The sequence below is a fragment of the Nycticebus coucang genome, chromosome 10, assembly GCF_027406575.1.
Source record: "Nycticebus coucang isolate mNycCou1 chromosome 10, mNycCou1.pri, whole genome shotgun sequence".
Lineage (NCBI taxonomy): Eukaryota > Metazoa > Chordata > Mammalia > Primates > Lorisidae > Nycticebus > Nycticebus coucang.
This window is the reverse complement of record NC_069789.1, coordinates 69247015-69271554: the sequence shown is the minus strand read 5'-3', so window position 1 is coordinate 69271554 and position 24540 is coordinate 69247015. Positions and strand designations below refer to the sequence as shown.

The window sequence follows — 24540 nt, the reverse complement described above, 5'->3', positions numbered from 1 at the left end:
CCCCTACTCCCTTGCAAATAGCTTATCCAGATCACTAAGACCTGGAGGCCTTTGGCTAGCCCTGGGTCGGAGCTAGAAGGGAAGATAATCCCAGTGTTCATAAAATTCTTGGCTAAACTCCACCCAGGCCTAACAAAGATCTCAAAACCTTTGGCCGCACACAAGGTAGGTAGGTAGTTATACGCTCAGCGCGCGCTTGGAGGGTGGAAGCACGGAACCCGCCGTGCAGGTGCGCGCGCACCTGTCGTCCCGGGTGCGTGCAGGGCGGGAGAGGGTACGTGCTCCGCGCGCGCGCCCGGCAATGTTCTCGGTACGTGCGCCCTACGTGGGTGAGGTGTTCTTGCGTTCCGCGAAGGCAGTGGGCTGCGTGCCGAGTTAGAGTCTGGGAGGGGCATTTTTCCAGGCGGTCTCGGCTCCCCCTGGCGGCAGCCGTGCTGCGCTGGAGGAGCGCAGTCAGGCGTTCTCCGCGGGCAGCCGGCGGCGGGGCCTTGCTTGATAGCGCGGGGTCCTCGGCGGCCTAGGTGGCCACTGCTGCTGCTGCTGTCGTATTTGAGGACGGGTGTTACTGCTGCTGCTGTTGGTTCGTGGCGGAGGCGAAGGAGGAGGAGGAAGAAGGCGAGGCGACGGGGGAAGAAGGAGGCAGGCTTAGCGTCCGCGGAGGGGCCCGGGACCGGCGGCGGCAAGGGGGGGGAAGATGGCGGACGTGCTCAGCGTCCTGCGACAGTACAACATCCAGAAGAAGGAGATTGTGGTGAAGGGAGACGAAGTGATCTTCGGGGAGTTCTCCTGGCCCAAGAATGTGAAGACCAACTATGTAGTTTGGGGGTAAGCCCGACATAAGTGTGGTGGCTGGGATGGCAGCGCAGTGTTGAGCGCCCCCAGGCGACCTCTTTTTTTAACCCCTCCCCCCGTTTCCCTTGGTGCTGGGATAAAACGGGTGCTCTGGGAAAAAGTTTCTCTTGAGCAGTAAGTAGTTGCACATTTCGGGGTGGAGGGAGGCTTCTGGAGCGGTCCATCCTTTATATCTTTGGGAAGTCAAAAGGAAAAGGCACCATGCGAGTTTCTGAGTTATCCAGTTCATTTTTAGCAATGATGCACCGAGTGCCAGCAATGCGCAGAGCTGGTGCACAAACACACCTGAATACAGGTGCACAAAGGAGCACACCCTCTGTTGCCGGAGATGTCTCTTTTTATTTTTCCTCTTTTCAAGGCTGCCATATGTTGCATCTGTCTCCGCTGATACCTGCAGCTTCTGGTCAATTTTTTTTCTCCACTCGTTAGTGGGGAGGGGGTTGTCTTTCAAGAAGAGAAGAGAATGAACTGTGCGAAGTTAGGACGGGAGGAAATTGGTGAATTTGGAAGAGTCATCAACATGTGTGTTAGAGGTGAAGGCAGGAGTTTCTCGGGAGAAAGTGGTGAAGTGAGCTTTACAAACGTAAGAAATCGATAATGCGTGTCATTTGGAAGTTATTTTTATTTGCTTTTGCGGGGAGACGTGTTTAAAGGGAAATGTTTTGGAATGTTAGACCACGTGGGATTTTATGAGTTTAAGTCATTCAGAAAAAAAAAAAATCTACCTGTTATTGGTGTTTCATTAAGATAATTCATACCTCGACCCACTACTTCCCTACTGTTTTTTTGTTTTTTTTTAATCGAATGGAGTGGGCTTTTGAATGAAGCTTTATGAAGAGTTGGAGAGAAAGCAGAGGAAATTTTGTGTGTTGATTGGTTTGGGATTTTTTTTTGTCTTATAATTCAATAAAATGTTGATTAACTGATTTTTTTGTAAATTTCCTGTGTTTTACACTTTGAAAGCATTTACATGTATAGAATTAAATTCGATTGGATTTTTAATGGATGTTTTTCTTTAAAAAAGCAGTTAAAGAGTACCTAGAGTGTAGTGGGCGGTTCATTCTGAGAAATAAAAAAATTTTTAAGACCTGGGTTCCTGCCACAAAGGCAGGAACTTAATCTGAGTAGAGGTATTTAAACTCATTATGTGATGTGATATGCTTTCTAGCTTGTAAGAAGAGAGCAGTCACTCTAGTTGGGATGTTAGGGATGGTTCCATAGAAGTGTGTTTGTCCTGCTTGCATTCAGCAAAGTTTTCTTGACTGAATGAATGAGGGAATGAATAAGCTTTAAGAAATTCTCAGTGTGAAGTAGTGGATTAAGTCTTCCAGGATGAATGAACTGTATGTTTAAAGGAATAAGAACTGGAAAGTAAATGTGTTGACAGAAATTCAGTGAACCCAATGAAAAAGAAATACTTAGAATAGTAGAGTTGAAGATTTCAACAGTGATTTACACCAAGAAATTATTTTTATTTTCTGTGCGTGTGTGCAGATGTAAGTATGTATGTGTATTTAAGAAACACTAATTAAGACATTTATGCATGCTGCACTTTCTCCAAGATATGGTTGTTACCCATTTATTGGATTTCATAGTACTATAATTGATAATGGTGTATGGTTTGAAATCCATAGATTCAGAGGAAAAAGGGAATAAAGGCTAGAGAAGTAGGTTTAGGGCTGATTATAGTGGACTTGTATTCACAGTAATTGAAATAGAGAGCTCACACCTCTAGACTACTTCTTTTATCACTGGTAGAATTACAATTTGATTTTGTATCATTGTTCTAATTGGAGGGATGTCTAAATAATCACACCTCTGAAATTCAGTGTTGTATTTAGTATAAGAATATTGTTAAGGATTTTGTTCAGCAGTATCTTATTTTGAGAGAGCCATGAGATAAATTTCTTGTAAATATAGCACCAGTGATAGTTGTGCTTCGCCTAGTTTTTCTCCTCTTCAATCTGTAACTACTTAGATTTGTCTGTTTCTTGACAAAACCCAGAGCATAATTAGAGCTAGTTCTAAAAAGTGCTTAGTACCTTAGAGTATGAATTTTGTGTTCCTTCTTTTCTTTTGTTTTTGTCATGCCCTTCTTTGGGGTTCCTTTTGCCCTCATGACATTATATATATTAGATTTTGTACTTTATATGTATGTAGCCATTGTTGAATAGCCAAGTTGTATAGATTAATGAATACATGTAATTAAGCCCAAAGAGTTGAATTAGAATTGTGAGTAAAAAATATTGCTTTAATTATTTCAGGACTGGAAAAGAAGGCCAACCTAGAGAGTACTACACCTTGGATTCCATCTTATTTCTACTTAATAATGTACACCTTTCTCATCCTGTTTATGTCCGACGTGCAGCTGTAAGTGGAATTTATTTTGTTTTGTTTTTTACTTCATAATAGTAGGTATTTCGTGTATATAAGTCCCTTGTTTTCAAAGCAAAAGAATGAACTTTTTTTTTTTTTTTTGAGACAGAGTCTATGTCGCCCTCAGTAGAATGCTGTGGCATTATAGCTCGCAGCAACCTCAAACTCTTGGGCTTAAGTGATACTCCTGCCTCAGCCTCCCGAGTAGCTGGGACTACAGGCACCCGCCACAACGCCTGGCTATTTTTTTGTTGCAGTTGTCATTTTGTTTAGCTGGCCCGGCTGGTTTCAAACTCATCAGTCTGTGTGGCTGGCGCCGTAACCACTGTGCTACAGGTGCTGAGCCAAAAGAATGAAAGGTTTGTATGATTCTCTTGAGTCAAAATCTATTGTGCGATTTACACAGATTTTTAAATTTATGATATTTTGGGGTGCTGAGCCAAATCTGTTATCTTTTTGATGTAAAATTTGGGTAATGGTTTAACAATAAGTTTTATAGGCATTGATCAGGATGTTTTTAAAAATTTAAAAGCCTGTGGCAGATCCCTGATATTTCAGAACTCTGGTTTAATATCAAGAAGACTTTTTTCTTTATTTGGCCGAAGGATCAAAATTAACAGACATTTTTTAAAATTATTCTTTCATCATCAAAATACTACCATTTTCGTTTTTTCTTTCTTTTTCTTTATCACCCTTGGTAAAGTGCCATGGCATCACAGCTCACCGCAGCCTCCAACTCCTGGGTTTAGGCGATTCTCTTACCTCAGCTTCCTGAGTAGTTGGGACTACAGGCACCTGCCACAACGCCTGGCTATTTTTTCGTTGCAATTTGGCCAGGGCTGGGTTTGAACCCACCACCTTTGGTATATGGGGCCGGCTCCCTACTCACTGAGCCACAGATGCCACCCTAAATACTACTATTTTCATACTCACTTGATAAATTGGCTTCATTTTTGCCTGCTTTCTCAGTGTTTTAAAAAATCAGAGGAAATCTTTAGGAACAACTGGAGAATTGATTTCGTGTTGATGAGATTCTTCATTTGTTATGTTGATAGTCTTTTGAGTTATTTGGGTATCATAGCTATATGACATGGCAAATTACTAAAAATGCCCAAATTAAATGCTTTTAAAGACAGTATTTAATACTCTAAATGAGAACTTCCCTCAGGTTATTTTTGGTAGAGTTGAATATACTTTTTTTTGAGACATAATTGAAATAATCAAATGTCTGGTTTTACTATGTTGTTTCACTTATAAGTCCCTACTTAAAATGAAGTATGAAATGTATTAATTTATAAATAACAACTTTTTCCCCATTTTTTGCAGTTCTTAAAACAATTTTATTCAAACTTTTCACAAACATCATCCTTGTGTCATTACTAGAGCCAGTTTTTGAGTTATCTAACACAGTGCTAGATTGCATTAAGCTGTGTAAAATTTAGTTCCATAACTTTCCCCTTCCAACTAGCAGTAGTTGAGGTTGCTGGCTTATGTGAGGTGTCTTTCAGACAATACCTTGTTACTGAAAGCATTTGATAATAATATCCCATCATATAAAGAACTGTGCAAGTGTATGTATTGAACTATAAGGCTTTTCTGAGCAAGAAGTACATATTTAGTGTTAAATACGTAATTAAAAAAATAAAATTAGGGCAAAAGTACTTGGGAAATAGTGACGAAAACATAGTGACAGCTCTCTGAGATATTTTAACTCATTAGATGTTTAAAACTTTTAGTTATTGGGTGGCGCCTGTAGCTTAGTCGGTAAGGCGCCGGCCCCATATACCGAGGGTGGCGGGTTCAAACCCGGCCCCAGCCAAATTGCAACCAAAAAATAGCCGGGCGTTGTGGTGGGCGCCTGTAGTCCCAGCTACTCGGGAGGCTGAGGCAAGAGAATCGCTTAAGCCCAGGAATTGGAGGTTGCTGTGAGCTGTGTGAGGCCACGGCACTCTACCGAGGGCCATAAAGTGAGACTCTTTCTCTACAAAAAAAAAACAAAAAAACTTTTCGTTATTAGAATGTTTTGTTGGATATAGCCATTCATTTTGTAGTAAAGATTCATATACTTGGTTTAGCTTTTTAAATTATGTTTTTAAGTAATGGTTGTAGCATGTAACTGAAGCTATAATTGTTACTGTTATTACCTTAAGGCCCTTGATCACATAATTTAACTCTTATTTTCTTCAATATTTGCCAAATTAAAAGGGCAACATTCTAAAATTGTAGGGTTTTATGAATTTGAGGTGATTGTTTTCTAATTACATTGTGTTATTTGTTCTTTCTTGTGAGCACAGCATTCCTGAAATAGGTATTCTTGACCCATAGGTCCTATTTTACTATGAGTAGACATACTTCTTTTTCAGTTAGCTATAATGTGTACATACCACCATTAATGTTTTCTTGTATACTCTCCTATACTTTTTCTCATGCCTAAACTATATGTACCTATTTTAATTATCAAAATTTAGTTTTAATTGCTGGTTTCATTAATTTGAAAGAATTTAAGTAGAGTATTTTGAAGAGGTCTTGTCTGTGTGAGAAAAGAAAGCATTTTGGAGACATTGCAATAAGTGAGGAAGCAGTCTGAGTAAAAAGGTATTAAGCTGCATGTGTATACCATCATGCGTTCAATTTAAGAAACAAATATTTGGAATAAGGCAAGAGGAAGAAAAGACTGAAACTGGTATTTTGAAAAAGGATAGCTAGAGTCATTGTTTCATTTCTTATGATTATCTTTCATCTTCCTCTAACTTCATAAATCACATTACTAAAAATTAACATGTAAAATTTTTCAGATTTTTATTAGTTTCTTTTAGCCTAGTTATTGTTTACAAATATGATTTTAAATACATTTTATCAAAACATGATAGAATAAAATTCATACATTAGGCCCAGAGTGGTGCTTCATACCTGTAATCCCAGCACTTTGGGAGGCTCAGGCAGGAGGATCATTTGAGGCCCAGAGTTGAGAACAGGCCAGGCAACATAGCGAGACCCTGTCTCTACAAAAAATTAAAAGAAAATGGGCATAGTGGTGCTTACCTGTAGTCCTAGTTACTAGGGAGACTGAGCCAGGTTGCTTGAAGTCAGGAATTTGAGGTTAGAATGACCTTTAACGAATGGTGCCACTGCATTCCAGCCTGGGCCACAGAGCAAGAGTCTGTCTCTTAAATGAAAAACAAATCAGACATGATATTTACTTTTGTCAAGTTTTATATAGTTTCTCATTTGATATTTATTTAAAATTTTGGCTTCAGACTGAAAATATTCCTGTGGTTAGAAGACCTGATCGAAAAGATCTGCTTGGATATCTCAATGGTGAAGCATGTGAGTATTTTTTAAATTGTTCCTCCTCTTAAATAGGCATTGTTTCCCCTATGAAAGAAGTGGTGAGAGAGTTTATATGACCACTAAAAAATTTGCCTACTTAACTTTAGCTGTGTCCATGTGCTTTTTCTTTGTTTTTACAGTGGATGTACTCTTTACTCCTGTGGCCGGTTATCGCTTCCTTTTGTGTGGGTTCCATCTTCCTTCACAGTCTCCAAAATTTATCTTTATAGATTGTTTCTCTCTTGCATCATGAGTTTTCTCCTTCCTTCTGTATCGTTCCCTTTTAGAATATATACAGTAAGACCTCTTTTTAGAAGATAGTTTTGAGCTCACATTCCTACTATGTACTTCATTTGTCTTCTCTGTTTTCCTACAAAATTCTTTACAAGAGTTGGTGTGATATCACTGCTTCTTCTTTACCTGTTATTCTTTTTTGAGGCCACTTCAGTCTGACTTTCATCCTCACCATCTCACTGAAATGTCTCCTTGTAAAGTCAACACATCCTTAAGTATTGCCATAGCCGTTGGTCTCTTACCATACTTGACCTCCCAACATTTGATACTGTTGACCACTTCTGTTTTGAAAACTTTTCTTCATTTGGCATTTGGGACTCCACACTCCTGGTTTTCTTCCTAGTCATTGCCCACCTTTTAGTTTATTTTGCTTACTTCTCTGCCTGACCTCTAAATCTTGAAGTTTTCCAGAACTTCATTTTTTTTCTCTCTATTTTAATCCTTAATCTCTAGGTGACATCTTTCAGCTTTATGCTTTAAGTACCCTGGGTGTATGCTGATAAATTCTAAATGCTTATCTCTAACACTGACTTCTTCTTGGGCTCCAGAGTTAAAAAATCACTTCAACAGGGTGGCGCCTGTGGCTCAGTGAGTAGGGTGCCAGCCCCATATACCGAGGGTGGCGGGTTCAAACCCAGCCCCGGCTGAACTGCAACCAAAAAATAGCTGGGCGCCTGTAGTCCCAGCTACTCGGGAGGCTGAGGCAGGAGAATCATGGAAGCCCAAGAGCTAGAGGTTGGTGTGAGTCCTGTGACATCATGGCACTCTACCGAGGGCAGTAAAGTGAGACTCTGTCTCTACACACACACAAAAAAAAATCACTTCAACATCTTTCCTTGTATGTTTTGATAGGCATCTGAAACTTAACACGTACAATTTCCTCCTTCCCATCTCCCCTCACATTAAACAAAAGGAGGTTTGTTCTTCCTCCATTGTTCTCGTAGTATTAATGAGTGATGGCACCCTACTCATTGGGTTGCTTATGCCAAAATCCTTGTGAAATCTTTGATTTCTTTCACATGTCGTGTCCATTCTATCAGCAAGTCCTTTTCTCGAACTTTAAAAGAATGACAGTCTCTTACCATCTGATCCTGACCCTATTCATTCTTCCTCCTTAGATTATTGTATAGCTTTCTCACAGGGCTCCATTCTTTGTTTCCTACAGTGTGTGTCTGCCTAGCAGTTAAGAATGACCTTCTTTTGAAAAAGCGTATGAACTTGATTGTGTTACTCATCTCTTTAAGGCTGTCCTATTACTTCCCATCACATTAAACTAAAGCTCATTTTCCTTACCCTGGCCTACATGGTCTTGCTTCTGCCTGAATCTCTGTGACCTTATCTTCCACCACTTTTCCTTTGCTCTCTTCGGTCTGTCTCCATGTTCTTTTAGCTGTTCTAATCTTAGTCTTTACACTTGCTCTTCTCTATGTTTTGAATTGTTTTTCTTTTTTTTTTTTTTTTTTTTGTAGTTTTTGGCCAGGGCTGGGTTTGAACCCACCACCTCCGGCATATGGGACCGGCACCTTACTCTTTTGAGCCACAGGCGCCACCCAAATTGTTTTTCTTTATTGTCACTTGGCTCACTTCCTTACTGTCTCCTTCAGATCTGTGCCTAAATGTTGCTCCAGATGTTGTTCCATCAGAGCGTACTTCTCTGACTATTCCAAAATATAGAACAACATTGCTTCCCTCCATCTCCGTGTAGTACCATCTTTTATCAGATCCCATAGGGTGACCTGAAATTATATATTTGATTATGCACCTATTGTCTGTCTTCTTCACCACATGGTAAACTCTAAGGGGGTAGACGTTGTTTGTCTTGTTTATTATTAAATATCCAGCATTTAGAATGGTGGTGCATAGTAGGTTCTTAACTGAATAAATATTGATTTGCTGTCTTACAGAGTACAAATAAATTGATAGAGAAACGTTTCTTCTCACCTTCTCTGGGACGGGCTTTACCATCTTAAAATCATCAACAGCTGTCTTCTCATGTATTCTGCTCTTTGATGTTAAGTATTAAGGTTGATTTACACAGGGAATCTTGTGCATAGTGGAAAGATTATCAGGCATGTTTTCTCCTGCTGTCCTTACTCACCAAGTATTCTGCTAGGTGTGTACAAATTGGAAAATCTGTGTTGTAAACATGTAAAAATACTGTCATGCAAAGGAGATGAGATGATACTAAGGGGAGGATTGAGGAAGGAATCTCTGTTCTCTTGGAAGAGGATGGAGTTGGGGGAGGCTTTTTTAAATTTTGATTTTTTAATTAAAGCTAATTTAAGTCTTTGGTACAGCATTTTGCTAACTTTTTAAATCATGAGAATTATGTGTAGACTTACTAAAAATAGTTTTTTTTTGTTTTGTTTTGTTTTTTGCCTCATAAGTAAGACATGGTATGGGTCTAGGATACTCTGTTCTTAATAAGCATCTTAGGAGGTGAGCCTGAGAAACTGTCTAGTTTTGGGGGAGTGCTTTAGAGCAATGACTTTTCTTTTTAGAATCCAAAAGTAAGTGCCATTTATCCATCTATTTCTTTTCCTACAGTTCTGTAGGACAGATGCATTTAGTCATCAAGTGTATTGCTTTTCAGTTTAAAAAAAATTTTAATAGTTTAATGAGAAAGTTAAGCAAATAATGTGACCATGTTTCTGGACAAGAACACATAGCAGCTTAAAGATACTAGTTCTTAATTTATAAATTTAACATGGTCTCTGTAAAAATCTGTACAGTTTTTCTTGAGGAGAGGTTAGAACTAGACAAGATTATTCTAAAGTTCCTTGGTAAGAGTAAGCTTCCTAAATATTTGTAGAGGAGCAATGAAAAAAGACTAGCCTTAGCTGGGTGTTATGGTGGGCACCTGTAGTCCCAGCTGCTTGGGAGGCGGAGGCAAGAGAATCACTTAAGCTCAAGAGTTTGAGATTGCTGTGAACTGTGACGCTGTGGCACTCTACTGAGGGCGACATAGTGAGACTCTTGTCTTAAGAAAAAAAAAGACTAGCCATTGGAAAGTTTGGAACATGTAATAAAGCCCCTAAAATTTAAAAACTGCAACTCAGTAGATTTACTAATAAAACAGTTTTTTTACCTGTTAGATTAGAAATAAATGTGTAAATTTAATGTATGAAGCAAGGGGCATGTAAAAATCAATGGGAGGAAGATGGTGTTATTCAGTTAGTAACTGATAAGAGTAAAACTGTTATGTATTATTAAAAAAAATGGGGAAAGATACTTCAACTCGTCACATAAATATTCGTAATTACTAATATAAATATTAGTAATACTAATATTTATGATATTAAATAGATATCATATGTCTATCTATCTATAGATATATGATATTAAATAGATATATCTATCTATAGATATATGATATCTATTTAATATATAGATATATATAGATATCTATATATTAAATCTATAGATTTATATAGATATAAATAAATCTTTTATATATAAAGATTTATTTATATAGATATCTATATAAATCTATATAGATTTATATAGATATCTATATATCTTTATTTATAGATATATAGATATCTATATAAAGATATATAGATATATCTATATATCTATATATCTTTATATATATCTTTATTTATAAATATATCTATTTATATAGATATCTATATAAATCTATATAGATTTATATAGATATCTATATATTAAATCTATATCTTAGATATCTATAGATAGATATCTATCTATCTATAGATATCTATCATATATCTATTTAATAGATATTATATGATGATTAAATAGATATTATATATCAACTCATTTATTGATAAAGATTAATCTCACTGGGCAGTGCCTATGGCACTGAGTGAGTTGGGCGCTGGCCCCATTATACTGAGGGTGGCGGGTTCAAACCCTGCCCCGGCCAAACTGCAACAAAAAAATAGCCGGGCATTGTGGTGGGCACCTGTAGTCCTAGCTCCTTGGGAGGCTGAGGCAAGAGAATCGCCTAAGCCCTAGAGCTGGAGGTTGCTGTGAGTTGTGATGCCATAGCACTCTACTGAGGGCGACAAAATGAGACTCTGTCTCTGAAAAAAAAAAAGGATTAATCTCACGGAAGTATGAAGTGGTCCTGGAAATACAAACATAAAAGACATGATGGATTACGTCATGTAATTCACAGGACAGATGATAAAATTGTGTGAAAAATTCTCAATTTCATTCGTAATAAGGAAATTTACAAATTTGAACTATATGAAAATAGTGTTTTTTTAAAACCTGATAGATAGAAATGTATAAAGTTGATAATATGCTCTGGTGAGGCTACGAGGAAACAAATATTCTACTGTATTGCTGGTTATAATGTCTTTCTTCACTGTTGAAATTGGCAGTGATCTATCATTACAAATTTGACATAGAAATGCTGCATCTGGGACTTTATCCTAGAGGTACATTTGAAAAATGTATGAAATGCCACATGTATAGATAAGATAATTCATTGTCCAATGATTTGTAGTGGTAAGACTTAAAATTCAACTGTTCATTAATTAGAACCTAATTAAATGAATTATAATAATTCTTATTTTATAGACTTCTATGTAACTGTAAAGGGTAGTTAAGGAAATACATCACACACTGATATGGACGCATGTGAGTGTTATATTGTGAAGTAAAAAAAGCAAGGTTTAGAACAGTGTTTATAGCGTGCTACCTTTGTATTAAAGGTAAAAATAAAAGTCTAATTTCATATTTCTTATATCTGCAGAAACAGATGTTATAAGGATATGTAAGAGGTTAGCTCATTACTTAGGGTGGTGGGAGCTAGGTGAATGAGATCAGACACACCCCTTTTTTATAGTCTAATTATTTCGAGCCATTCAAAAATTAAGTGATTTAATGTACAGAGAATTTTTGTCTGGGTGCAGTGGTTTGCACCTGCAATCCTAGGACTTTGGGAGACCGAGGCAGAAAGATTGCTTGAGGCCAGGAGTTTGAGACCAGCCTGAGCAAGAGCAAGGTCCAGTCTGTACAAAAGAAATAGAAAAATTAGCTGGGCATAGTGGCATGCACTTAAAGTCCCAGCTACTTAGGTGACTGAGGCAGGAGGATCACTAAAGCACAGGAGTTGGAGGTTGTAGTTGATAACCACTATACTCCAGGATACATAACAAGACTCTGTCTCAAGAAAAAAAAATTTAGTTTTCTGCTAGTTGTGAATAATTAAACACTGCATGTTTAAGGTGAATGCTAACTTAAAACTTTCCCTCAGTAAAGTGGGAAAGTTTAACACATTTATATACGTGTTATGTATTTACTTATGTTTAGAAACACTTTTTTATGTGTGTATGTTGTATATTGGAGTGTATTCTTTGAAGTGACCAGTTAATTTCAGCCAGATGATCTCAGTAATTGGTAAGCTAAAATGTCAAATAATAGTTTGTTCTCTTGGAGAATGTCTAATGCAGGTTAATCTTTTTAATAAAATCCTTTTACAGACCTGCTTTAAAACTTAATATTTTACTGAGGGAGATCACCATATAGAAATAAGAAATATAACAAACCTTGAGCATTTCACTTATGATAATATATAATATATGTATTCAAATATTAACATTCTCACGAGTCTTTTTAAATCTACAGCAACATCGGCAAGTATAGACAGAAGTGCTCCCCTAGAAATAGGTCTTCAGCGATCTACTCAAGGTATGTCTTGTCACATGTTTATACTCAATTTTAAAAAACTCATCTGAAACTATACATTTATTCACTTCTTTTTCTTATAGTCAAACGAGCTGCAGATGAAGTTTTAGCAGAAGCAAAAAAACCCCGAATTGAGGTAATGGAACTTTATTTTAAAGGTGGTTTTATATTGTTACTGAAGTTGGAATTGTGTAGTAACAGGAATATTTTGTTGTGTTTTATTGTTGAGAAGGGGTTTCTCTGTGTTGACCAGGCAGATCTCAGACTCTTGAGTCCAGACTCTTCCCCCACCTAAGCCTCTTGAGTAGCAGGGACTACAGGTACCTGCCATCTCATTCAGCTAAAAGTTTTTTTGTTTTTTTTTTTTTGAGACATTGAGTTTCGCTATATTTCCCAGGCTGGTCTTGAACTCTTGGGCTCAAGTGGTCCTCTTGCCCCAGCCTCTTGAGTAGCTGAGGCTACTAATGATTTGGTGGACAAATCATTTTCTTTGCTTTTATATCCTTATGGATAAAAATATTGGAATAGATGAAGGGTGAGAATACTTTTTTAAATGAAAGATCAGATAGTGAATGTTTTAGTGTTGTGGGTCAATGCAGTCTCTGTTGCAGCTTTTGTACTTGGAATGTCAAAGCAGTCATAGATGATAGATACATAATGAACAGCTATTGCTATGTCCAAGTAAAACTTTCTGAAACTAGTAGAAGGCCAGTATTGGCCTTTGGGTTGTAGTTTATTTACTCTATAGAGCTGTGAACATGAAGTGCTTACTATTTACTTCATTGGAATATTGCTGTAACAGGTAACAGTAAGTAGAGTATTAATATTAACAAGGATGATTCATGGGAAATGGAAATCAGAAAAGAAATGCAGTTACCTTTAGAGATGTATTGTACAACATGGTGACTATAGTTAATAACTGTATTGTTTATTGAAAATTGCTTGGGGAGTAGATTTTAAATGTTCTCACCATAAAAAAATGACCAATGTGTGTGGATACCCATGTGTTAATTAGCTCGATTGAGCCATTTCACAGTGTGTGCATATTAAGAACATCATAGGTACAATTTTTGTCAATTAACAAAAAAGAAATGACATTCCATTGGAAAGGAAATTTGTTGATAAGCTATTATACTGCATGAGACCCTTAAACCTTAATTATATGAGAGTATTATTTATATAAATGTAAAATAAACATCATATCTGTTACATATAAATTCTCCCAGAAATGGTGAATAATGTACTACAGGCACACTTAAAATCTGAGAAATGATGAAATTGGTCATATGTCAATTACATAAAGGAAAACCATGAGTCTTTTCATTTCAGACTCATGTAAAAATGAAAGAGTTAAGTATATACACATTTTGCCACATAAACAGCAATGCATGTGCAATTAAGGATAAGAAAGGTAACTTGAAGGACAGAATTGGTTAAATACATATAGCAGAATCAGTGACAAAATTTCATGCTAACGTAAAGCATATTCTGAGACCTGGACCTGATTTTTTTTAAAGTAATGATAATAATAACTGACTCATTGTTACTGCTCTACATGTGCTATGTGATAAGTTCTTTAAGTATATAATTCATAATTCTCACTATAACCTGAAGTTGGTGGTACTATGCATGTCCTCTGTGAACAAACAGGCATGACAGAGTAAGTGATTTGCTGATGTTTAAAGAACCTGGACAGTCTGGCTCCTAGCCATTCCACTATACTGGCTATAAATTTTGTGGCAGTAAAACTGAAAATTTCCCCAACTCTCCTTGTGTGAAATGCATTTGTGACCCACTATGAACAAAGTGAGAATTTAGGAATACAATTTACTTGGAAAAATCTGAACATCACAGTCTTAATTATTTCAAAAAATACAACATGGTAGAGATGCTAGTTTGCTAGTGTTCCAATAACTGGAAAATCATCAAGAAATAGCATAATAAATTTCTTCCCAGATTGTTTGTAGAGTTGAAATGTGTTAAATAGACAGTTGTATTACATAAACAGTTTTTTAGTCCAGTTTCTGTCTCCTGAGGACCTTTAGGGTACTATGCTAGAAGAGAGAAATTTTGAGGACAGCAGTTTCTGATTTGATTAAAATGTATGCTACAATTATCTTTAACATCAGCGGTTTTTAAGTAACTTCAGTAAGATGGGTTATTATAAATGGAAAAAATGTAATGCATTTCCTGTAATATTATTCTTGCATTCATTTTAGCTCATGTGTCTGTGTCAATATTTTTACATTAGATTCACAATAGGATATGAATTGGGGCTCAACATTTTTGAATCTATTGAGTATGCTGATTCTTTCTGTACGGTTTCATATTCCATTCGCTATAAATGCTGATTCTGGTCCTCAGTTTTTTATTTGTTGAATGTGAACATCAAACCCGATCAGAATTACTAAATTTTGTTTTTAAGCATCCAAATGTTTTGTCAAACTAAATTTTACCTATCATCCTAACATGTAGGTTAGATAAAAGCTGAGCTACCAGGGTTAAATTTCACACAGTGGGGCACCAATGGAACACTTAGTAGGAAACTCCTAATGTTCTGAGGAACATGTTTTGAAAGCCATTAAAGTTTCACTTACATTATTTTGATCTATGCTGAGAGATTCAAGACTTGTGGTAACAGACAAAACAAAAATCTAGATCCACAGTGATATTTTTGACTCTGGTGAATGCTTTTCATAAAATTCGGTTATAAATTTTCTGGAAGAGAAAGAATTTATTTCTTGTATTATGTCTTTCTGAAGAAAGGTTGCTGTGCTGTATTATGGGAAGAAGACTTAATAGTACGAAAAGAGTCATTAAGAAAGTTTTTTTTAAGCTTTCAGTCTTATATATGATTCAAGACATATTTATTATTTTATCTTTATGACTATCTAAACATTTATTTACTATATTATCTTTTAGACTATCTTAAAGTAGTCTTAAAGTTAACCTAAAGGCAGTGATGATACCTGGATTTGTGTACGTGGGAATTTTTCAAGTTATATATAGTGTTTTTTTCTTTCTAAAAGTTAATGGAAATTTTAAATGCTAACCAGTGATTATTTCCAGGATGAAGAGTGTGTGCGCCTTGATAAAGAGAGATTGGCTGCTCGTTTGGAGGGTCACAAAGAAGGGATTGTACAGACTGAACAGATTAGGTAAGGCTTTTTTAAATAAAAAGTAGGTAATGTAGGTATATAAAAATGTATATGGAAAAGTGTGTGTCAAAATGCTATTCATAGTTATATTTATCTCTCCTATTCATTACATGTTTCTGTGCCCTAAGTTCATATGAGTATGTGTGGACATGTTTTATGATGAGGGAGATTGGAAGCTTTTGTGTTTATCATGCTCTCTGGATGGCTTTATTGATTCTGTTACCATGTTAGTCTGACTTTGTAAAAATTACTTTATAATCCAACACTCATCAGGTAAATTCTTGTACGATATATAGTGAAAGTCAGCAAGCTTTTCCTGCAAAGTGCTACATACTAAATATTTTTAGATTTGTAGGTAATAGGGTCTCTTTTGCAATTAACTTACTCTTTTTTTGGTAAGGAAGGCAGCCCCAGACAATGCAGGAATGAATGAGAATGTTTAGATTTTGCCTATGGCCTTAAGTTTGCTGACCCATGATTTTTACCATAATTAGAATTACTTCTTAATACTTCCTTGGTACAATGTAATTTTTATGGAAGTTTTATCCAAGTCAAAATAAAAGAATATAACATCAGTCCCTTAAATTTTCTATGTGCCTTTTAATTCCTTGTTTCTGTATCCTTCCCTCCCCCAGCAACCAATTGCTGTTATAAATTATTCTGTTTTTTCTAGAGTTATTTGTACATAGGATTGTGCATTATGTGGCCTTTAATTTAGACTGGTTTCTTAGCATAATTATTTTGAGATTCATTATGTTGGGTGTTTCAGTATATCCTTTTTTTTTACTGAATACTCTCTTCATTGTATGGATGTACCACAGTTTATCCAATGACCTATTGATAGTCATTTTGCTTGTTACCAGTTTTTGCTATAACAACAAAAGCTGCTACGAACACGTGTATACAAGTTTTTGCATAGACATAATACTTTTATTTATTTTGGCTAAATAATTAGGAGAATAGTGGAGTCATATGGTAGGACAGGTATAACTTTATTTGAAACTGCCAAACTTTTTCAAAGGGCTAGTACCATTTTACATTTCTGTCAACAGTATAGAAGAGTTTTTTCCACATCCTTGCTAACATTTGGTACCGTCAGGCTTTACAGTGTTAGTAATTCTAATAGGTCTTAACAGTTTTAAGTTTGACATTTAAGTCTGTGATCCACTTTCAGTTAATTTTTTGAAATATATGGTATGTGGCTTTGATCAAAATTAACTTATTTTTTGTGATATAGGTTTGAAGTTCCATTTGTTCATGTGGATGACCAGTTGTTTCAGCACCATTGACTCTCCACTGAATTGTCTTTGCACCTTTGTGAGATATGAGTTGTCCATGAATATTTAGGTCTGTTTTTGGACCCATTTCTTCCGTTGAGCTGTTTGTCTTTTTCCCAGTACAACACTGTTTTAAATATTGTATTTTTAATTGTTGTGTCTTTATTAGTATGTCTTTAATTCAGGTAGAATTGGCTTTTGTCCAATTTTGTTCTTCTGTTTGAAGGATATTTTTGCAAATTTAGATTCTTTTCATTTCCTATGAGTTTTGGACTTACTTTGATAAAATAAGCTTGCTGGGATTTTGATTGGGATAGCATTGAATTAATAGATCCTTTTGGGGAGAATTGATATCTTAACAGTATTGAGCATTTTGATATGAACAAGTTATATTTCTTCATTTATCAATGGAGAGCTGTTTGGTTCTTTAATTTCTCTCAGCAATGTTTTATAATTTTCAGTGCACATGTATTGCTCACATATGTCATGTTTGTTCAGAAATTTCTCATTTTTAATGTTAATGAGTGAATTTTTTTTTTAAATGTCATTTTCTGGTTGTGTTTATTGCTGGTATAGGGAAATCAATTTTTATGTATTCTTTTATCTTACAATCATGATAAACTCATTAATTAGTTCTTAAACCTTTTTTTGTAGATTTTATCAATTTTTTTAAATAGTCAATCATGTTACTCTAAACATAAATAACATACTAACATACATAAATATTTCTTTATTTCTAAACTGGAAGCCTTTTATTTCTTGTATTATTGCACTGGCTGGGCTTTCTAATTTAGTGTTGAACAGAAGTAGTAAAATACTAGGTACTCTTTTCTTATTCCTGATCTTGGGAGAAAGCATTAAGTTTTTCACTATAAAGCATATGATGTGCCCTAGGAATTTTGTATATTCTCTTTATCAGGTTGAGGAAAATTCCTTCTATTCCTAATTTGCTGAGAGGGTCTTTGTTTCCCTCTGTGTGTGTTTGTATCAGAAATGAATGTTGGATATTGGCTTTTTCTGGTTCTTTGGAAATCATTATAAGTATAGTTTTTCATTTTTGTGAATATAGTGAATTACATTGATTTTTTTTTTTGAAAGTTTGTATTCCATGGATAAACTCTTGTTGCTCAGTATAACTGATAAACCCAAAACATAGTGTTTTAAATAGCCCACATTCATTATCTCACGGTTTCTGTGGGTTAGGAGTTTCTTGGTCCCTTGGAAGACTGCAATAAGATGTTGGCAAGAACTAAGCCTCATATGTAGGCTTTTTCTTATGTCAAAGTTTTGGTTACATGGATCACTTTTAGAAAGCTTGAGCCATGGTTGTAAGTGTGCTTGTCACCCAGATAGTGTTAGGTAGGTTTTTGCCTGTCCTCTCTTAACCTCTTCCTTCCTGCTTGATTTCCAACTGAGTTTTATTTCCCTCTGTGCACATGTGTGCTCATCAGTTAGTTCCAATTTAATAGTGAGTACATGTGGTGTTTGTTTTTCCATTCTTTAGATACTTAAGATAATGGGTCTCTAGTTCCATCCAAATTTTCCAAAAGGCATTAGGTCCTCCTTCTTCATGGCTAACTAGTATTACATGGTATACATATACACATTTTGTTAATCCACTTATGAATCGATGGACATTTGGGTTGATTCCACGTCTTTGCAATTGTGAATTGTGCTGTGAAAAATATTCGAATACAATTGTCTTGATAAAACAACTTCTTTTCCTTTTGGTAAATACCCAGTAGTGGGGTTACTAGATCAAATGGTAGGATGACTTTTAGTTCTTTGAGGAATCTCCATATTGTTTTCTATAGAGGTTGTACTAATTTGCAGTCTCACCAACAGTGTATAAGTGTTTCTTTCTGTCGGCATCTATGCCAACATTCATTGTTTTGGGGCTTTTTATTAAAGGCCATTCTGACAGGGTTAAGGTGATAACTCATCGTGATTTTAACTTGCATTTCCCTGATTAGTGATGTTGAACATTTGTCTGTCTGCCTTTGACAGGCTTATGATCATGTTTTTTGCCTACTTTTTAATGGGGTGGTTGATTTTTTTTTTTTTTCCCTGAAGAACTGCTTACATTTTTAGTCCTTTATCAAATGTATAGCTTCTGAATATTTTCTCCCATTCTGTAGGTTGTCTACTTGGTCTGTTAATTATTCCCTTGACTGTGCATAAGCTTTTTAATTTAATCAAGTTTCATTTATTTTTATTCTTGCTATGGTTGTCATTGGGATTGTCTTCATATTCTCTTTGCCTAGGCTGATACCTAGAAGAGTTTTTCCAACATTTTCTTTGAGAATTCTTATGGTTTCATGCCTTACATTTAAGTCCTTTATGCATCTTGAGTTAATTTTTTTTTTTCTTTTTGGACAGAGTCTCATTATGTCACCTTCGGTAGAGTGCCATGGCGTCACAGCTCACAACCTCAGATTCTTGGGCTTAAGCGATTTTCTTGTCTCAGCCTCCCAAGTAGCTGGGACTATAGGCACCCATCACAATGCTTGGCTGTTTTTGTTGTTGTTGTAGTTGTCATTGCTGTTTAGCAGACCCTGGCTAGGTTCCAACCCACCAGCCTCCGTGTATATTGCTGGTACCCTAACCACTGAGGTATGGGTGCTGAGCCAGAGATAATTTTTATTATTAAGTGGTAAGAGATACAGATCTTGGCTATCCAGTTTTCCCAGCACTCCTTATTGAATAGGGATTTTTTTTTTTCCCAGTCTGTGTTATTGTTTGCTTTGTCAAAGACCAAGTGGCTATGTGTGGATGGTTTATATCCTTTTTTTGTTACTGTACTGTTCCATTGGTCTGCGTCTCTAATTTTGCGCCAGTTCCATACTAATTTAGTTGCTACAGCTTTGTTTTTCTTTTCTTCTAATAGCCTTGTAGTATAGTTTGAAGTCTGATAATGTGTTGCCTTCGAATTTATTCCTTTTGTGTGAGATTGCTTTGGCTATTCAGGCTCTTTTCTGGTTCTACATGAAGCATAGAATTTTTTTCTAGATGTGTGAAATATGGTACTGGTATTTTGATTGGGATTGCATTGAATCTAATCTATAAATCACTTTGGGTAGCGTAGACATTTTAGCAATGTTGATACTACTGCTCCATGAGCAGATATGTTTATCCACTTGTTTATGTCATCTGTGATTTCTTTCCTCAGTGTTTCTTAGTTCTCTTTGTAGAGATCTTTCACCTCCTTGGTTAAGTATATTCCTAGATGTTTTATTTTTTGGCAGCAATTGCTGCATGGTATTGTGGCTTTGATGTGACTTGCAGCTTGACTGTTCTTGGTGTGTAAGAATGCTATATAATAGTGTACATTAATTTTGTAGCCTGAGACTTGGCTGAATTTATCAGTTCCAGGAGTCTCTTGGTGGAATCTTGTGGGTTTTCTAGGTTTAAGATCATATTGTTGGTGAAAAGTGTTAGTGAGATCTCTTCTTACCCCATTTGGATACTCTTAATTTCTTTCTCTTGTCTGATTGCTCTGGCTAGGACTTACTGCCCTGTAAGGCAGTAGTATTCTTTGAATAGAAAGAAGTGCTGGCAGTGGGCATCTGTGCCTTGTTCCAGGTCTTAGTGGGAATGCTTTCAACTTTTCTCCATTCAGGATCATGCTGGCTGTGGTTTTGTCATATCATATATGGCTTTTAGAATCTCTTTTAGAGATATGTTCCTTCTCTGCTTTGTTTGTTGGGAGTTTTATAATCATGAACGGGTACTGAATTTTATTGAATAATTTTTCCACTTCTATTAAGATGATGATCTTTGTTTTGGTTCTGTTTATGTGATGAATCTGTTTATGATTAACATATGTTGTAGTGGATTTTTTTTTTGATAGGCTGTTGAATTCAGTTAATATTTTATTGAGGATTTTTTCATTTATATCCTTAAGAGTTGTTGATCTGAAGTTTTCTTTTTTTATTGTGTCCTGTTTTTGTATCAAGGTGATACTGGCTTCTTAGGATGAGTTGGGGAATAGTCCATGTGTATCAGCTCTTCTTTGTAGGTCTGATAAAATTTGGCTGCGAATCCATTTGATCCAGGGCATTTCTTTGTTGGAATATCTTTTTATTGCTGCTTCAAACTAATTGCTCATTATGGATATGCTCATGTGTTCTATTTCTTCCTGATTGAGTCTTAGAGGGTTGTAAGTTTCCAGATAATTTTGTAGACTTGACTGGGGAAGGAGCTGCTTCCTAGTTCACTTGTGTGTTATCATCTTTATTTTTTAGTGAAATGTGTCTTTTTCGTCTGTTTAAAATTTTTTCTCTTTTGCTGAGTTAAGCCATTTAATTATGTCATGACATCGGGGGAATTTTTTTCTTTTCTTTATTTTTTTGTGCTTGAGGCCCGGTAGCTTCTTAGGATAATTTTTAAGTTTATGATTTTTGTTAGGTTTAGAAAATTTGGGTCATTATTTCTTCAGTATTATTTTTTTCCTATTTCCATCTTTCTGTGTTCTAGCTACTCAAATACTGCTTGAAGTTGTCTGGCAGCTCATTTATGTTCTTTTCTTTTTTTGAAAATTTTTCCCTATCTATATTCTTTGAATTTTTAAAAATTTATTTTGGATAGTTTCTTTTGTGTATTCAAGTTTAGTATTTTTTTCTATAATGTCATATATTTTTAGTCTCCTACATTTTAGTTTTCATCTATAGAAATTTGTTTTGCTCTTGAAAAAAGTCTATTCCATGTCTCCATTTATTGAATGTATGTTTTTGAAATATAGTTATTATACTAAGTTTAATGTCTTTGCAATATTTAATGCCATTGATTGATATTTCTTCTTGTTCTGGTTAATGTTTTCCTGCTATCTTACATGGTTTGTGATCTTTTGATCACATACTAGATGTTGTGTGTTTTACTTTGTTGAATGCTAGATATTATTGTATTTCTACATGTTTTTTTTCTTTTCATATCCTTTTTAGCTTTGTTTTGGGACACAGTTAAAAATCACTTTGAAATAATTTATTACTTTCAGGTCTTGATTTTAAGATTTATTATTTAAACAAAGGTGACTTTGGGTAATTACTTCCCACCCCACTGAGGCAAGATTATTCTGAGTATCTAATGCCCTTTGAATATGTGGTTTCATTCCGGCTGTTGGAAACAGGTATTGTTCTTCACCGTGTGTGAGGGAGCACTGGATATTATTCCCTTTAATTCCCTTGAGTGATTCTTTACCTAGCCTTAGGTAATTTCCTTATTCTAATAAGGAAATTATTAGAATTTCCTAATAGAATTAGGAATTAGATTAGTGCTAATCTCTGCTGGAATTCTGTCTTTTTTTTTTGTTGGAGACAGAGTGTTACTATGTCGCCCTCGATAGAGTGCTGTGACGTCACAGCTAACAGCAGCCTCAAACTCTTGGGCTTAACGGATTCCCTTAGCCTCCCAAGAAGCTGGGACTACAGGCACCTGCCACAACGCCCGGCTATTTTTTGGTTGTAGTTGTCATTGTTGTTTTAGCTGGCCTGCCTGGGTTTGAACCCGCCAGCTTTGGGTGTATGTGGCTGGCACCCTTGCTGCTGAGCTGCAGGTGCCAAGCCTCTGCTGGAATTCTTGAGGGAGATCTTTTATACAGCTCTCTCCTGAGGTACTTTTAAGTGATTTGGGCTTAAGTGATTTTCTTGCCTCGGCCTCCCAAGTAGCTGGGACTACAGGCACCTGTCCCAGGCTATTTTTTGGCCTCTGAATTCCAACCACCTTGGTCTTGCTGTTCTCAGATCTGTTTCCTCAATTCAGAGGTTATACTAATTCCTCCTGGGTTTTTCTCCTTATGTCATGTCTTAGAAACTTAAGACATTAAGCTGAGGTAGTCATAGGACTAACCTTGTTTCTCATTTGTCAGAATCACTGTCCTTCAGCGCTTGATATCTAGTATCTAGTGAATCATTCTTTCATGTACTTTGGTCATTTCAAGGCTGGAGAGTTAATCATCTTGGCTGGAAGTAAAGGTCCTAGGATTGAAAGCCCAGTGCAGGCTTGATTACAGTTTAGAAAAGTATAGTGTCCCCCTTTATCCTCAGGGGGTGTGCTGTAAGACCCCGGTGGATGCCTGAAAACCTTGGATAGTACCTAACCCTTATAAGGAATGGCAGGGTCACCTTTTCATTTAAGGGAAACACTTTATGGCTTCTCGTTGGCAGTTGCATACCTGAATTGTCAACACCACTACCCTGTGCTTTGGAGCCATTTTTAAAAGAAATAAGGGCCTGGCGCAGTGGCTTACCACCTGTAATCCTAGCACTCTGGGAGGCGGAGGTGGGTTTGCCTGAGCTCACTAGTTCAGACCAGCCTGAGCCAGAGCAAGACCCAGAGCAAGCTACTTGGGAGTCTGAGGCAAGACAAACTTAAGCCCAATAGCTTGAGGTTGCTGTGAGCTGTGATGCCATTGCACTCTACCGAGGATGACAATGAGACTCTATTTTAAAAAGAAAAAAAGAAAGAAGGTTACCTGAACATAAGCACTGCCTAATAGCCGTAAGTGAGTCTGTCTGATAAATAGGATGGCTACTAAGGGACAGGTAGTATGTACAGTGTGAATATATTGGTTAAAGGGATCATTCATGTTCCAGGTAAGACTGTGCACAATTTAAAAATTAACGAAGATGCCGCAGTGGCTCATGCATGTATTCCTAGCACTGTGGGAGGCTGAGGTGGGTCCATTGCTTGAGCTCCTGAGTTTTGAGGCCATCCTGAGCAAAAGTGAGACTCCGTCTCTACTAAAAATAGAAAAAAAATTGAGGCAAGAGGATTGCTTGAGCCCAAGAGTTGGAGGTTGCTGTGAGCTATGATGCCACGTCAACTCTACCCAGGGTGAGAGTCTACTCTGTCTCAAAAAAAAAAAAAAAAATTAACGAAGTGTTCACTTTGGGGATTTTCATTTAATATTTTTGGAGTACGGTTGACAGCAGTTAACTGAAACTGCAGAAAGCCATACTAGGGAACCTACTGGGTTTGAATTTGGCTTTTTGGTTTAATGTATGCCAGTATGTTTCAGTTTTAAGGGAAAGTTACACAATATTATACAGAATGAGTCAAATACCGGGTGCACATGTGCATCTGTTATAAAATACCTTCACACCTAATCTAAATAAAATCAGAATACTATATAATCCTACTGTATTTAAACCTGCAGGAATTTTCGTCCTTTTTCCAGATTTTCTCTAACATATTTCAAGATTTTCATCTTGTGACTAAAGTAATATTTTTGTCTACTGTTATTAAGGTACCCAAACATTTTAAATTCTTTTTTTCATATTACATGATAAAGATACTTTGCTTAAGACTATCATCTTATGACTTCTGTACTTTCAGTGTTATATCTTTTTTTATAGTTCTGTAAGCATAGCTTTTTTGCTCTTTTATTTATTTGAAAATCAAATAAAAGGGAGAAAAAGAAAACTGTTACAAATATGGTTTCATCTTTCGGAGATTAGAAAGGAGTATGTGTTTTGTGGCATGCAAAAGCCCATCACCTATAAAACATGTGGTACACTATAACATACAGGTTTGACACCTTGAAATAAATTTCAAAGAAAACCAAAGCTTTGAACTGTCTATAACAGTGGTTCTCA

General features: G+C 36.2%; 1 protein-coding gene across 1 annotated transcript in view; it reads left to right on the top strand.

The window, feature by feature from the left end:
* The first annotated feature begins 300 nt into the window (after positions 1-300).
* CDC73 (cell division cycle 73) overlaps positions 301-24540 on the top strand; it is a 138605-nt gene continuing 114365 nt past the window's right edge. Inside the window, exons 1-6 of the mRNA XM_053606034.1 lie at positions 301-825; positions 3117-3222; positions 6486-6555; positions 12454-12516; positions 12597-12649; positions 15583-15671. Coding sequence (XP_053462009.1) covers positions 695-825; positions 3117-3222; positions 6486-6555; positions 12454-12516; positions 12597-12649; positions 15583-15671 — 512 coding nt within the window. The 5' untranslated portion in view covers positions 301-694. The remainder of the gene's footprint in view (positions 826-3116; positions 3223-6485; positions 6556-12453; positions 12517-12596; positions 12650-15582; positions 15672-24540) is intronic.